This window comes from Orycteropus afer, unplaced genomic scaffold, assembly GCF_000298275.1.
Source record: "Orycteropus afer afer isolate SDZICR_OR568_19922 unplaced genomic scaffold, OryAfe1.0 scaffold00183, whole genome shotgun sequence".
Taxonomy (NCBI): domain Eukaryota; kingdom Metazoa; phylum Chordata; class Mammalia; order Tubulidentata; family Orycteropodidae; genus Orycteropus; species Orycteropus afer.
Genome location: NW_006921770.1, coordinates 1632614 through 1649772, shown reverse-complemented (window position 1 = coordinate 1649772; position 17159 = coordinate 1632614). Strand labels below are relative to the sequence as shown.

The following is a 17159-nucleotide window of genomic DNA, read 5'->3' as shown; positions in this document are numbered from 1 at the left end:
CTCAATGTTATCCACAATTTGTTATGATCCACACAATCAAATGCTTTTGCATAGTCAATAAAACACAAGTAAACATCTTTCTGGTATTCTTTGCTTTGAGCCAAGATTCATCTGACATCAGCAATGATATTCCTCCCTCTACATCCTCTTCTGAGAGGAAACTTGCATTTCTGGAAGGTCTCTGTAATTATTTTTGAATTATCTTCAGTAAGATTTACTTGCAAGCAATAGTAATGATATTGTTCGATAGTTTCCACATTGTGTGGGATCACCTTTCTTTGGAATGGGTACAAATATGGATCTCTTCCAGTCAGTTGCTCAGGTAGCTTTCTTCCAAATCTCTTGACATAGCCAAGTGAGTACCTCCAGAAGGGCACCCATTGGTTGAAACATCTCAATGGGTGTTTCATCAATTCCTGGAGCCTTGTTCTTTGTCAATTCCTTCAGTGCAGCTTTGACTTCTTCCTTCAATACCATTGGTTCTTGAACATATGCCACCTCCTGAAATGGATGAACATTAATCAGTTCTTTTTGGTACAGTAATCTGTGTATTCCTGCCATCTTCTTTTGATGCTTCCTACATCATTCAATATTTTGCCCATAGAATCTTTCAATATTGCAACTCAAGGCTTAAATTTTTTACTTGGTTCTTTCAGCTTGAGAAATGCTGAGCAAGTTCTTCCCTTTTGGTTTTCTAACTCCAGGTCTTTGCACACTTCATTATAGTAATTGGCTTTGTCTGCTCAAGCTGCTCTTTGAAATCTTCTGTTCAGCTCTTTTATCTTGTCATTTCTTCCATTTGCTTTAGCTACTCTCCAATCAAATGCAAGTTTCAGAGTCTCTTCTGACTTCCATTTTGGTCTTTTCTTCCTTTCTTGTCTTTTTAAAGACCTCTTGCTTTCTTCATGGATGATGTTCTTGATGTCATCCCACAATTCTTCTGGTTTTTGGTTATTGGTGCATCAAATCTACTCTTTAGATGGTCTCTAAATTCAGGAGGGATATATTCAAGGTCATATTTTGGCTCTCATGGACTTGTTTTGTCTTCAACTTCAAGTTGAACTTGCATATGAGCAGTTAATGGTCTGTTCCACAATCAGCTCCTGGCCTAGTTTTGGCGGAAGATGTTGAGCTTTTCCATCAGTTCTTGTACTCCATCTGGCAAAATCCACATGTATAGCTACTGTTTGTGTTGTTGAAAAAAGATATTCGCAATGAATAAGTCATTGGTCTCACAAAATTCTATCATGCGATCTCCAGCATTATTTCTGTCACCAAAGCCAAATTTTCAACTACCCATGATTCTTCTTTGTTTCCAACTTTTGCATTCCAGTCACCAGTGATTATTAACACATCTTGATTGCATGTTCAGTTAATTTCAGACTGCAGAAGTTGATAAAAAGTCTTCAATTTCCTCATCTTTGGTTTTGGTGGTTAGTGTGTAAATTTGAATAGTAGTTGTATTAACTGGTCTTCCTTCTAGCATATGGATGTTATCCTATCACTGACAGCATTTTACTTCAGGACAGATCTTGAACATGGAATGTATGAAGTATAAATCTAAGAAAATTGGAAGTTGTCAAAAATGAAATAGAACAGATAAAGATCAATATCCTAGGCATTAGTGAGCTAAAATGGACTGGGTTTGGCCATTTTGAATCAGATAGTTATATGATCTACTATGTTGGGAATGACAAATTGAAGAAGAATGGCATGGCATTCATCATCACAGAGAATGTAGCAAGATCTATCCTGAAGTACAATGCTGCCAGTGATAGGGTAGTATCCATATGTCTATGAGGAAGACCAGTAAATACTGCTATTATTCAAATTTACACACCAACTACTAAAGCCAATGATGAACTAATTGAAGATTTTTACCAACCTCTGCAGCCTGAAATTGACTGAACAAGTAATCAAGCTGTGTTAATTATCACTGGTGATTAGAACACAAAACTTGAAAACAGAGAAGAATCACTGGTCATTGGAAAATATGGCCTTTGTTATAGAAATGTTGCTGGAGATCTCATGATGGAATTTTGCAAGACCAACAACTTATTCATTGCAAATACCTTTTTTCAACAACACAAATGGTGGCTATACATGTGGACTTCACCAGATGTAGTACACAGGAATTAGACTAATTACATCTGTGGCAAGAAGCAATCAACTGCTCATATGCAAGTTCAATTTGAAGCTGAAGACAATTAAACAAGTCCATGAGAGCCAAAATATGACCTTGATTATATCCCTCCTGAATTTAGAGATCATCTAAAGAATAGATTTGAAGTATTGAACACCAATGACTGAAAACCAGAGGAATTGATGGATGACATCAAGAACATCATAAAGCCTCAAACTGTAATATTGAAAGATTCCATAGGTTATATGTTCAGTGATGCAGAAAACATCAAAAGAAGATGGATGGAATATACAGAGTTGCTATACCAAAAAGAATTGATAGATGATCATCCATTTCAGGAGGTGGCATATGTTCAAGAACCATTTCTTCAATACCATTGGGTATTGAAAGAAGAAGTCAAAGCTGCACTGAAGGAATTGGTGAAAAACAAGGCTCTGGGAATTTATGGAATACCCATTGAGATGTTTCAACAAACAGATGGTATGCTTGAGGCACTAACTTATCTATGCCAAGAGATTTGGAAGACAACTACCTGACCAACTGACTGGAAGAGCTCTATAATTGTACCCATTCCAAAGAAAGGTGATACAACAGAATGTGGAAATTATCAAACAATATCATTGCTATGACAAGCAAGTAGGATCTTAGTGAAGATCATTCAAAAATGGTTGCAGCAGTATATAGACAGAGAACTTCCAGAAATGCAAGCTGGATTCAGAAGGGGATGTGTTGTGAGGGATATCACAGCTAATGTCAGATGGATTTTGGCTCAAAGCAAAGAATACCAGAAAGATGTTTACTTGTGTTTTATTGACTATGCAAAGGCATTCAATTGTGTGGATCATAACAAATTATGGATAACATTGAGAAGAATGGGAATTCCCAAACACTCAATTGTACTCATGAAGAACTTGTACACAGACCAGGAGGCTCTCATTCAAACAGACCAAGTAGATACTGCATGGTTTAAAATCAGGAAGGGAGTGTGTCAGGGTTGGATCTTTTCACCATATTTATTCAATCTGTGTGCTGAGCAAATAATCCGAGAAGCTGGACTATATGAAGAAGAATGTGGTATCAGGATTGGGAGAGGGCTCATTAACAACCTGAGATACACAGAAAACACAACTTTGCTTGCAGAAAGTGAGGATGACTTGGAACATTTACTGATGAAAATAAAAGACTGCAGTGTCCTGTATGAATCACACCTCAATATAAAGAAAACAAAAATCCTCACAACTGGACCAATAAGCAGCATCATGATAGATGGCAAAAAGATTGAAGTTGTCAAAGACTTCACATTGCTTGATTCTACAATCAATGCCAATGGAAGGAGCAATGAAGATATCAAAAGGTATATTGCATTGGGCAAATCTGTTGCAAAACACCTCTTTCAAGTGCTGAAAAGCAAAGATGACTCCTTGAAGACTAAGATGTGTCTGACCCAAGCCATGGTGTTTTCAATCTCCTCATACGCATGTGAGCGCTGGACAATGAATAAGGAAGACCAAAGAAGAGTTGATGCTTTTGAGTTGTGGTGCTGGCAAAGAATGCTGAAAGTACCGTGGACTGCTAAAAGAACTAACAAATCTATCCTGGAAGAAGTGTAGCTGGAATACTCCTTAGAAGCAAGAATGGCCAGATGTAGTCTCACATACTTTGGTCATGTTATCAGAAGGGACCATTCTCTGGAAAAGGATGTCATGCTTGGTAAAGTGGAGCATCAACAAAATAGGGGAAAGGCCTCAACAAGATGGATTGACATGGTGGCTGCAGCAATGGGCTCGGGGATAGTAGGGATTGTGAGGTTGGCCAGTACCAGGCAGTGTTTCATTCTGCTGTACATAGGATTAGTATGAGTCAGAGATGACTTGATGGCATCTAACAAAAACAACAAAATGGTTGCACATATCCATTAATATACTAGAAATCATTGAATTGTACAATTTAAATGGGTGAATTGTTTTATCTATGAACTATACTTCAAAAAAACTTCTAAAAGAAAGAAAATCAGTTAATCTACATCCCTCAGAAGGTAATTATGAGCTCAATGAATTAAAACATGTGAAGAAACCATAACAGTTCTATTAAGTACCCAATACATGTTTTGTTGTTGGTGTTGTTTTTATTATTTCAGAAAAGAACTCTGCTACTAAAAAACACATTTTAAAATTTGGGGTAACTCATAGTGCTAAGGTAGAGTCTAACCCTCAGAAAGCTTATTGTCTGATAGGCAGTCTTAGAGATATTGGGGGTGAAGTTACACAGTTTGAAAACTAGATAGACTCCTGTTTAATTTCCAGCTCTCCACTTACTAACTTGTGACTTTGGACAAGTTCCAGAACTTCTCTTAAGCTCACTCTTCTATTTGAAGAACTGGCATAACAATACTTAACATTCATGGTTTTGTGAAGTCTAAATGAGGGTAACACAGCACAAGTAAAGTTAACAGTGCATGCTAGACACTCAACAAGATACTTTCTTTCCAATTTCCACCCAGAAATATTTTCCCATACTTTCCTCTTTGAGGTATATCAAATATACCTGTCCATTGTTCTATGTTTTAGGCCACAGAAAAAAAGTAAAAATAATACTCATTTGGTGAAATACAACTTTAATTTTCTAAAAAGGGAAAGTTAACTGAACAAAAATATTTAGAGTTGGCTAAAATTCCAAAACCTGACAATCTGAGCCTGTATGTTATACATGATAAAACTTTTGCTTGTCTCTGCCTGTCAAACTTTTCCTTAGCCCTTGAGATCCAACTCAAAAGTTGCTTCCAACAAAGAGGGGTACATGAGAGGTACAGATGACAAAGATGAACCCTTTTGTACTGTGTTGTCAGTGATGGCAAACATTGATCTACAGGTGGATAGATGAATGGACAGACTGAACAATCAGGTATATCTAGGGAGGGAGTAGTGTGCCCATAACCATGTATACAGTTAACAGACAATGTTTCTACATGTGTATTTATATGAGTTGTAAGAATGTCTAGGTGTATAGTAGAGCTGACAAGGGGCAAGGTTGTGGTGGCTTCTTAGCCACAGCCAGCTACCTGGAGTGAGTGAGTAGTTGGACCTGTGGGCTTGGGAACATGGTCACAGGGGATATCAAGCTCAATTGGCATAACATACTACACAAAAACATTGTTCTACATCCTACTTTGGTGAGTAGTTTCTGGGATCTTAAAAGCTTGCAAGTGGCCATCTAGATGCAACAATGGGTCTCTCCTCATCCAGAGTGAAAAAGAATGAAAAAACACACAGACAAGTGGAAACTGTTAGTCCAAGGGACTGGTAGACCATGTGATCCTCAGCCTATATGACTATGAGAACAGAAGAACTAGATGTGCCCTGCTACCACTGTCAACCACTCAGAGGGGGATCAGTACAGGAGATCCTGGACAGAATGGGAGAACAATGTGGAACAAAACTCAAAATTATTAAAAAAAAAAAACAGGTTTTCTTGCTTTGAACTTGGTGAGACCCCTGAGAATATGGCCCCTAGTCACCCATCAGGTCTGGAATTGAACTCACTCCTGTGGCTTCCAGCCAAACAATAGATGGGCATACTGGGTGAATATTCACAGCAGGCAGATACACTCCTTGGAGCTATAGATCAGGGGAGAACAGAAGGGTTGTGTTTGCACAGGGAGACACCTTGAGGGGTGGGAGTTCATGGGAGGGAACCACGTAGGGAAGAGGTAACTAAGGGGAGGAAGTGGGAACAGAGCTGTTACATTGTGGGGAATCACAGTCAATGTCATGAGACAAAATGTGTATGAAATGCTATATGGAAAATGAACTTGCTCTGTAAAAGTTCACCCAAGTCACAATAAAAAATTTTTTTAAAAAAATTGCTTCCACTGTGCGGCTTTCTTTAATTATTCTGGACAGACTTAGTTGTTCCCTCCTCTATATTTCTGTGGAATTCACTGATTACCCTTGACATAGCTTGTTCCTTAAAGGCAGAAAATGAGCAGGAAATAAAATGTGAGTACAGGCTATCTCAAAAGAATAAATGGTTAATTATAGAGTACCTGGCATATAGTAGGAATTCAACGTATGTTAACTTCCTTATTCTCTTCTTATATCCTTCTATTTCTTCCTATTGGTGGAAATGATGTAATAATAGCTACGATTAATTAAATAGAAACTCTGCCAGACATTTAACATACATTAGATTTCAATTACATGACAATTTTGCAAATGTAGAAACTGAACCTCAGAAAAACTAACTTGCCTATATTCACAGCTGGATTTTTCCTCCATGATTTTTCTGACACTCACATCTGGTCACCTTCCTATTACTCTACTGTATGGTTTCTACCTTCCTAGCTGTTGAACATATTTCTGCCTAAGCACAGCTCTTTCATAGTCCAAACAAAAACTCAAAGGATCGTACTATAAACTCTAAGCATAAGTAAAGCCTACATATAGTTAGAAAAACTGTCTACTGAAGAACAGTGAAAATAGAAAGGCATAGTCAGAGAAACTCCCTTTTTGGAAATCTACTTTGCAGAAATATTCATACATATGTACAAGAATGTTCATTACAGCATTATTTATGAGAGGAAAAATATGAGACCTAATTATCTTCCCATGGGGAATGTTGTTGTTATGTGCCGTCGAGTCAGGCCTGACTCATAGCGACCCCTCCTTGGGTTTCCAAGGTGGTATCACTATGGAAGTAGATCGCCCAACCTTCCTTCTGAGGAGTGGCTGGAACTGCCAGCCTTCTGGTTAGCAGTCAAGTGCCTTAGGCACTGCGCTATAAATGATCATATAATCATAATATAGAAGGGTCTGCAAACTTTTCTGTAAGGAGCCAGATACTTAATATGTCAGGTTTTGAGATCTGTAGCCTCTGTCGTAGCTACTCAATTCTGCCATTGTAGGGTAAAAGCTGTTTTCAGTAAGACTTTATTTATAAAACCAGAAAGTGAGCCAGATTATTCCTGCAGGTCATAATTTGCTGACACCTGTTATAGAATATTATGTGCTTAGAAAAAAGAGAAGAACATATGGGGGTAAATCTTCAAGATCAATTGAAAAAGCAAGTCACATGACAGTATCCATAGTGTGATCACATCTATGTAAAATATACATGTGTGTATTATACATTACACACAGGGAAAGTATCCTTGTGCACACAGGCTTACTTTACACCAAGTTACATTTTTAAAAAATAGTCTAGGAGTTCCTACACCCAACTGTTAATAGATACCAGCTCTAGGGAAGGAAGTGAGAAAGAGTGATGGGGTGGGATCTGAGTGAGGAAGGTGAAGAGAGACTTTCAGTTTTATCTCACACACGTAGTACTTCTCCAACAATAATAAAATTAAAAATCTGGGAAATCTTAAATTTTAAAAGTTAATGTATAAAGTTTTCTGAGATCTTGAGATGGATAGAAGAACTGTGGAAATGTCAACTGATGAGAGTGGAGGGAGGCCCATTCTTCTATTTCAATAAGAAATTTGGGCAAAGGCCACTAATTCAAGAAGTGCATTTATTTGGATGTTTCTGGTTGACTCACACAAGAGCAAGGTAATATATTCTGGGTTATTTTCACCATAGGAGGGGTTTATTTCTCAATTCAGTATTTCATGCCTCTACTCTGTTCATTTCACAGTAACTTTCAATATCGACAAGAATCCCCTTTGATTGGTCTGACAGAAAACAGAATTTGACCTTTTGTTTTTTCCATATGCGTGTGGATACATTACTTACAGGACTCAATCCCGCCTGGTAGGTGGACTGTGATCTCAGAGCTGTTCGACCATAATGATGGGGAGATGCATTCAACAGTGCCCTCACCTGACCCTGAGTGGCTGCAACAAGACTGGGTCTCTTGTGAAAATAACTGAATCTCCCCATTGCCTCATCTATAATGATTCAGCTAGTCATATTGATTTGTTTCAATTCAATCAATATTCACTGAGAGGACAGGTTTTGACATAGAGGCCAAAGGGATGTAAAAGATGCATCAGAGGCAGACTCTGCCTTCAAAGAGTTTACATTCAAGTTCAGGACAAGATCTGAGGCAAAGTGAGAGCAGCAGGAAACTAACAACATCAGAACATCACCGTGAACTGTGATGAGTACAGAGTAGTAGAGATGAAAAAACACATTTCTCGAGAAGCTCTCAGCCTAGGCTGAATGACACTTCAACAGACCTCCCAAGCCTGCTGGATAAATACTGAGATAATAGGACACACAGGGAGCTCTGGTAGCATAGTGCCTAAAGCACTTGACTGCTAACCAGAAGGCTGGCAGTTCAAACCCACCAGCCACTCCTCGGAAGGAAGATAGGGCAATCTACCTCCATAGTGATACTGCCTTGGAAACCCAAGGAGGGGTCACTATGAGTTGGGTCCGACTCAATGGCACATAACAACAACAACAGTAGGACACACAGAGGGCTCTGGGAGCAACAGGAATGGACTAAGTCAACCTAGACAGGTTCAAGGGAGGTATGCATTGAGAAGACGTCCTGGAGCAGGTGATGGCAGGTTATGAAGATGAGAAAGAATCTTCCAGAAAGAAGAAACTAAATTTATTAAGGCTCATAAGCAAAAGAAAATGGTACATCCAAGGCACTGGCCTCAAACCTGAGGTATGTGGTGAAGAGATGTTAGAATTTGATTTGACCTCCATATACTGAACTGGGAGGTTTAAGTAGTGGCAAAGTAGGGGCTCAAACCCCTCTTTGTCTCACTCCAAAGCCTATTTTCATTATGCTGTATCACACTGCTACCATTCTCAGGAACTGATGAGTCAATGCCAACCCATGGCAAGTCCATATGTGTCAGAGTTGAACTCTGCCCCATAGGTTTTCAATTAGTGGTTCTTCAGGAGTAGATCACCAGACCTCTCTTCCAAGGCACCACTCAGGGATTCCATCCCACTGTTAGCCATGGTTAACAAGCTATAGTGCAGAACAGAATGTGAGCAGGTCTACTGGAAAGTGAACTTGGGTCACAGAAGGCTTCATAGACCATTGTTGTTGTTGTTGTTATGTGCCGTCAAGTCAGCCCTGACTCATAGCAACCCCTCCTTGGGTTTCTGAGGCAGTATCACTACAGAAGTAGGATTGCCCAACCTTCCTTCTGAGGAGTGGCTGGTGGGTTTGAACCACCAGCCTTCTGGTGAGCAGGCAAGTGTCTTAGCCACTATGCTACCAGAGCTCCCTCATAGACCATACGGCTTCTTAAATGGGCATTGGAAATGGAAGCAGGATGAGAGGAGGTGATCAGAAGAGTGTGACAGAGTGAAGGGAGAAGAGTACTCTCCAGGAGGAGATGTAGAGGGAAAGCATGAGCAGAGTCACCTGGGCCGGGCTGAGCAGCCACCTGAGGGGAACAGTGCGAGCGGCCTCACAGAAAGGCCTCCTTCTATCCCCAGAACTAACCATCATAAGTCACTCCCTGCCCCTGAGCAGTCAGAAGGCAATGACTCACCCCAAGGCTGCCCTTTCTGATCCTGGAATCGGATCATACTGGCTGCAGTCATTGTCAATGACCCTAACATCTTCACAGTCATCCTCATCAGAGCCATCAAGACAGTCCCTGTCTCCATTACACAAAAGGTGACGTTTCAGGCAGCGACCTGAGAGAGAGAGAGAGACAGAGAGAGATGCTGTGAATGCTTCTAGCCCCTCCCTGGACTCTTCCTTCTCTCTCATGATCCACATCCATAGTCACCAACTCTTGCCCATCAGTCAGGCCCTGAAATTGCCCTTAAATCTTTTGCATCTTCTCTCCATCCTCACTGTTCCTGCCTTCCTTCCAGCCTCCTTATCTCCCACCTGCAGCCTTCCAGCAAAGTGCCATACCCCCTCTCTCCCTCTCTATTGCAGCCTCCATTGCAGCCCAGTGGTCTTTCTAAAATGCCAGTCTGGCCATGTCACACTGCTTGACATGTATCATCCAGTGGCTCCCCATTGCTCTTCTTCCAAATGCCATAGTTTGGCACAAAGGGTATTTTTCACCTGGCCCCTGGTGAGGTCTCAGTGGCCCCATCACCTGCCTCTCTCCTCAAGTCCTGACACTGAAATTATTCTGGCCAATTGCTAGTCCCTGAATCTCCACATTTTACTCATTCTTTCTCCCTATTTCCCTGAAGCCTCTTATCTTCATTTTTCAAGTTGCAGTTCAAGTACTTTTCTGAAGCCTATGCTGACTTTTCAGAGCAGCCTGGCTACCTTCTACTAGAGTCCCAAGAACCATCTACGCAGGCCAATTACAACTGTTATCACACAATATTGTACTTGACTCTTAGCAGGACTCTCTCCTCGGAGCCCTTGTGGCACAATGGTTAAGTGGCCAGATGCTAATCAAAAAGTGAGCAGTTCAAACCTACCCAGTAACTCTGTGGCAGAAAAGACCTGGCGATCCATTTCTGTAAAGATTTCAGCCTAGAAAGCTCTGTGGGTTTGATGTTAGTTGGAACCAACTAGACAGCACACAACAACAGGACTCTCTCCTAAACAGACTAGCAGTGCCTCAAGGTCAGGCACTTTATTTTTTCATCTCTCCATTACGATCAGGTAGCATGCTGCCTGGCACATAATACATGCCCAATGATATTTGATAAATTAATAGATGAATGAGTGAATTGTACATTATTACAAATGTCCATCAAAATTACCTGGGAGTCTGGATTCAAATACAGATTCCAGGGCCCTACCCGAAACTCACTAAATGACAAGTTCTAAGGGAAAGGGCTCAGGAGTCAGCATTTTTACAAGCTCCTTTGGTAAATGTTTTGCACTTTAAACTTGACAGCCACAGCTCTTATCCTGCTGAATTGCTACTCACCTGTCTCCTTACACTGGAAATCCTGTCCGCACTGTGCTTGCCTTAGACAAGGTGTGGGACTGTGACAGCTGGCTTGATCCCAGACATCACCACTGCAGATGGCTCCTCCAAACTTGCTTGGCTGCAGGAGGCTCCGGTATCGGTACTAAATCAGATTTTAAACAGACACATGATTGTCAATCAATCAACCAAGATTTGCACAGGCAGGTCTCAGCTCAACATAAGGAATAACTGTCTCATGATTGAAAACTGCCTGCAAAGCTGTCTTTTGAGGGGATGAGTGCTCATAAATGGTGATGTTCAAACAGAGGTGGCACAATCACCAGCTGGAATACTGCGTAGAGCCTTCAAGCATCAAATGAACGGTTTTCACCAATTATTTCTAGGGTCTTGCTATCTGCCAGGCAGGACCTCCATCCCTCCCCCACCAAACACCCACACATGCTTTTTAACTAGTTACCATCTTTCAAGATTCCTGGTTTACCTTCTCCAGAAAGCTTTCCCTAACTAAGAAAGTGACATCCTCTGTGCTTCTGCAGGTCTCTGTTCTCCTCTCTCTTCAGCACTTGTCATTTGAGGCTGTGCTTAATCACTTTCCTGTATGTCTTATCTCTCCCCCTAGTCTGTAGTAATTTGAGAATGGCAGTGGAGTGAAGAATAATATCTTATTGGGCCTCAGATGCTTGCCATTTGACCTTTGGTCAGTACACAAGAGGCACTTCAAGAAGACAGTTGTTGCTCTGACTTCACAGTCTCTCTTCTGGTCATTGCATCCCTCTTCTTTGACATTCTCATGTGATTCAGGTGGGGCTGACCACAACCCCTCAGTAATAAAGCTGTGTGGTTATTAACCAGGCCTGGCCAGTCAGAGAACCTCACGAGATGCAATGATTGGTGCCAGGACTGGTACATGATCCAAGCCAGGCCATTCACAGTTCTCTCTGGGGAATTTCCCTCAGAACTATCAGAAAAAGCAGTATCTCTGTACTGGAGTTGCTGGGAATTCCAGCCATCCTGCTGTCATCTTGCCTACTATGTAGAAAGAGATGACCTGAGAGAGAGAGATAAAGAGAGCTCTGAAGACATCATCTGAGTCCCTGGGTCCATCCTTGACTACAGATGTATAAATACTTTTGAAGATAGGAAGGAATAAAAATACAGACAAATCTTGAGCTCTATGTTTTTATGTAGTGTATATTATCAAGCCCTAGTGTATAATGAAGTAGTTGAAGACTAGGCTATTCAGACATACAAACTTCCATCCTTGCCTTCAAGAAGTTTACAGTCTAATGGAGGAGATAAAATATGCCCATAAAGAAATATGTTGTTGTTGTTGTTAGGTGCCATCTGTTATATAAAGAAATATAACAATACAAATTATACTGTAGAGATAGCATCGACACAGGTGTCCCGTAATGGACCATGTAGTCCCAAATTTTCTGCTGTCTCTTGCCTTGGTCCATCCACAGTCCCTTTCTTCAAGAAGGTTTATGGTAAGTAAGAAAGCAAGGATTTGAGGGTCAAGAGAAGTGAGTTCCTGACCCACATCCATTTCTTGCTTATTATATAATGTCAGGAGTCAGGTGGTACTAATGCTTAAGATGCTCAGCTACTACCCAAAGATTGGAGGTTCAAGTCCACCCAGAGGTCTCTCAGAAGACTACCTGGAGATCTACTTCCAAAAATCAGCCACTGTAAACCTTGTGAAGTACAGTTCTCTTCTGGCACACATAGGTCACCATGAGTCAGAATCGATGGAACTGGTGTGTAATGTCAAGAAGACACTTCATTATTTTGTGCCTCAGCTTCCAAATCTGTAGTGTGAGATGACCTAGATGACTTCATTAATCACAAATATTAATGATTCTTTCATCTGTGTGCTACAGTCAAAGAATATGTGCATGAAAAAAGAAAGAATATGTGCATGAGAATTATACTTGGGTTCAGATGCTAGATCCCAGATCCCAAATGCACTTATCAACTGACCATAAGCAAGTCATGTACCTTTTGTGAGTTTCAGTCTTCTAATATGTAACATAGGTGTAATAACACTTAACCTTGACAGGGTTTTGTGAGGACTAAATGAGAGAATATATGAGGAAACATCTAGCCTTGTGCCTGGAATATCATTGGTGCTCAATGAACAGAAGTGGTTTTTGCATGACTACCCTATCAGTGCAGTCTTTTCCACATGATTTCGTGGATGAGCTGTGGAGAAACACAACCTTCTCCTCTCCTCTTGCCCCCCTCTGCCTGCTTCACTGCTCGTTTGCCAAGGGGTGGTGGCAAGGAGAGGTGAGGATCAAACCTTCCCATTTACCTTCCCTGCCTTTCAGTTAGTAACAGTGGTAAGAATTTTGTAGCTTTTTGAGAAGACGTTGTAACTAATGACCAATTAGGGACTAGCAGGGCTTTTTAATGTTCCACCCACACTCCTGCCCCACAGTACAGTAAATAAAGGGGTGATCAGTGTATCATCATAGACCTGATTCTCTTTTTCACTCTTGAAAAAGTTCATCAGATGTTTAAAACCTGCAGCTACCAACACGATAATGGCAATGGTAGCTACCATGTATCAAGTGCTTACTATTGGCCAGACACTTTACATTCTTCATCTCATTTAAATCTCACAGGTTGATGATGTTAAGTGTTATTAGGATTCCCTTTTTAAACTGGATTAGAATTCCAGTTCTGCTATTTATTGTATATGTGTCACTGGCTTAATTTACTTCACTTCTCTGACCCTTGGTTTTCTCATCTGCAAAGTGGGAATATATCTATTAATGTGAAGATTAGTAATAATACATGTAAAGAAATTGATACTACACCTGTTTTTTAGCATAGTGCCTAAGGCACTTGACTGCTAACCAGAAGGCTGGAGGTTCAAACCCACCAGCCACTCCTCGGAAGGAAGGTTGGGCATTCCTACTTCCGTAGTGATACTGCCTCGGAAACCCAAGGAGGGGTCGCTATGAGTCGGGGCCGACTCGATGGCAAATAACAACAACCACAACAACTTAATGATAATAGTTATCAACATCATCATCATTTCTGTAGGCAGCTGTTGCTGTACTGCCTGATTTATGACTGAGTTGGAATTGAGAATAGAAGACCACTGATGTCACTTTTTACTCCCCAGTATAGTTTAGGGAGGAGCTCTGGTAGCATAGTGCCTAAGGTACTTGACTGCTAACCAGAAGGCTGGCAGTTAAAACCCACCAGCCACTCCTTGGAAGGAAGATGGGGTAATCTACTTCTGTAGAGATTCACCTCAGAAACACAAGGAGGGATAGCTATGAGTCAGATCCGACTTGATGGCAGTGAGTTTGGTTTTTTTGGTTTTTTGATTTTTTGGTTTTTTGGTTTGTATAGTTCAGGGGGAGATAGCAGAGTGGTTAGGCCATAAGGTTTTTTTCCGGAAGTCAGATTAACCATATTTTAAATCTTGGCTTTATCATTCTCTTAAGGAATGACAAAAGCTATTTCACTGCCCCAAAGCCGTAGTTTTGTTATGAAATGAGGATGATAATAAATGTCCCATAGGGTTAACTATGAAAGTCAAACGAGATATTTCACTTAAAATGTTAGCACAGTTCATGGTACATAGATATAATTTAATGAATGGTGACTACTAATACCAGTGTTAGTCTTCTTGTGGTTCCTATACTTGGAATGATTGTGCAGGACATGAGGTTCATTCCCATTGACTCCCTGTTTTCCAGGTTTGTAGCAGATAATGAAGATACTGTATTGTAGAAAGGTTTGTACAGACATACCCTAGGGACTTATCTGAGCTATTGCCTGTGGTTGGTGTCATTGAGACATAATTTTCTTTTCTAGCTAGTAGATAATGTTTCTTTGCAGAAATGCACATTTCTTGATGATTGCAAGTAGGAGAAATACATTAAGAAAAATGAGACTAGTGTGGCCTCTCACTTAAATAATTAACAAATTTTAATTATTGAAAATATTCCTTTCAATAAACATATGCCTTTTTGAGTTACTAAAGAAGTAGTTCAATTGTGGCTTAAGCTGTATGTCATTCACCTGTGCTATCTGCTATCTAAACTGTAATTCAGGAGAAAAATGTATTTTAGGATGTGTAGGTGCTCATTGTTCAACTATTACACATCCTAAACTGCAGAAAAGGAGGAAGCAAAGTGACGGTGGAGGTACAGAATGGACGACCGGGCCACAAGCCAAGGAATGCCCGCAGTCACCAGAAACTGAAAAGAAGACAAAGAACAAATTCTCCCCTTGAGCCTCCTGAGAGAGTATGACCCCATCCCCACCTTGATTTCAGACTGCTGGCCCCCAGACTGTGAGAAAATAAATTTTTGTTGTTTAATCCATCCAGTTTGTGGTAATGTGTTACAGTAGTTTCAGGAAACTAATTCAGGATGTCAGAGCAAAATGAGAGTTTGGGGGTCAGATACTTTTAAACAGGGCATTCTAGGATTCTTTGGCATTTTTCAGAGATTGGGGGAAGCTTAATAATAACATAAGGCTCTAACACTCAATAACTCAGTTCAATTTGTGCTTCTATCACCTGCTAGTGCTATGATTTTGAACAACTCATCCAACATTCCAGAACACATCTCTGTCTCCCTGAGGGTGGGTCTGGAGGGAGGACAACCACCAGCAGACTCTGCAAGGGCCCAGGTGGGAGAAGAGTAGGGCTTGGTCTAAGACAACAGGAGTAGTGCTGGAAAGGAAGGTACAGATAGGGAATATTAGAAATGTTAGCTGGTTAGCTAACATTTATTGAACATTTACTATGTGCCAGATGCCATGAAAAGTGCTTTGCATGAATTACTCATTTAGTGGTTACAATAACTCTGTGAGTTAGGCACCATTACTATGTTCCTTTTGGAGATGAGGAAACTCAGGCATGGGGAGTATTTAAAAATATCCAAAGTAACACAGTGAATAAGGAGCAAAGACTGTGGAGTCTGAGCTCAAATATTTGGACTTGACAGGAATGCACCAACAGCCAAGGTTTAGGCTCTGGTATATAGCAAGTGGACTGGGGGCAGGGGGTACCTGGGTGCATCTCACTCAGAGTGCATCCAATGAGAGCATGTATTATCTGTAGAGAATCATAAAAGAGTAATAAAATAGAATAAAAGCCTGATATGCTTTTTATTATCACCATGAGTCAGCAACTCTAAACAAAGTCAGTGATTAAATACTTCTCTCCACCAGAGTGGCGTGTTTCCACTGTCTCCTTCTCTTAGGATGCCATTGGGTTTAGGGACCATTTTGGACCACTCAAAACCACTTAGGTTTTAGCTAAATAACAGGTTGGCTCATAAAATAAAGAATATCACCTGTGAGTAATAAGCACCTTTGAAAAATCATCTATGTAAGACCAAATGGTCAAAAATTACACTAAGGCAAAAATGAGCAGAGGAACTAGAGTACTGGACATAGTACAAAAAGAATGAAATGAATGAGAATGATGACATATTGTGAAAAATGTAACCAATATCACTGAATAATTTCTGTGGAAATTGTTAATTGAGAACCCAATTTGCTGGGTAAAAATTCACCTTTGTCCACTGGATATGGCTTCCTTTTCAGTCCATGAAAGGAGAAACCATTTTCTGGTTTATGGTTTTGAACAACCCATCAAACAGGTCATAGACAGCTTTGCATTTTCTTACTAAGTCATTAGTCTTCTCTGGATGGCTCTAATTAGAGGACAGCAGATTGGCCAGGACCCAGAGAAGCCATTAGAGATAAATATGCCCATATCTAGAAGACCATTTTTCTGCACATCTTTTGTAGCCTCACCGAACAATCCCTCACAAACAGAATGAGAAGAGGTAGAAAGAAGTTCCACTGTCCATGTGCCCATGACTTCCAAATACTTATTTGTAGGCCAATTTCTCTGCAGACTTATATATGTATAAGATGGATGGATGGATGGATAAATAGGTAGGTAGGTAGGTAGATAGATAGATAGATAGATAGTCAATCTGCATTGGAGTCAACTCCAATTCATGGTGACCTTGTATATAACAGAACAAAATATTTCCCCAGCCTGCATCATCCTCATGATTGCCAGCATGTTCAAGATGATCATGTGGCTATTGTGTCAAGCTATTTCCCCCTCCCCCTCACTGGCCCTCTGCTTCACCAAACATAATGTCCTTCTCCAGAGATTGATCTCTCCTGACAGTGTTCTCTGTG

At 40.5% G+C, this 17159-nt stretch overlaps 1 protein-coding gene across 1 annotated transcript in view; it reads right to left on the bottom strand.

Annotated features, from left to right (window-relative positions):
* The window catches only part of C8A (complement C8 alpha chain), a 66801-nt gene that overhangs the window by 46945 nt on the left and 2697 nt on the right, over positions 1 to 17159 (bottom strand). Inside the window, exons 4-5 of the mRNA XM_007947415.1 lie at positions 10965 to 11109; positions 9606 to 9753 (exon numbers count right to left, since the gene is read on the bottom strand). Of these exons, the coding sequence (XP_007945606.1) occupies positions 9606 to 9753; positions 10965 to 11109 (293 nt within the window). The remainder of the gene's footprint in view (positions 1 to 9605; positions 9754 to 10964; positions 11110 to 17159) is intronic.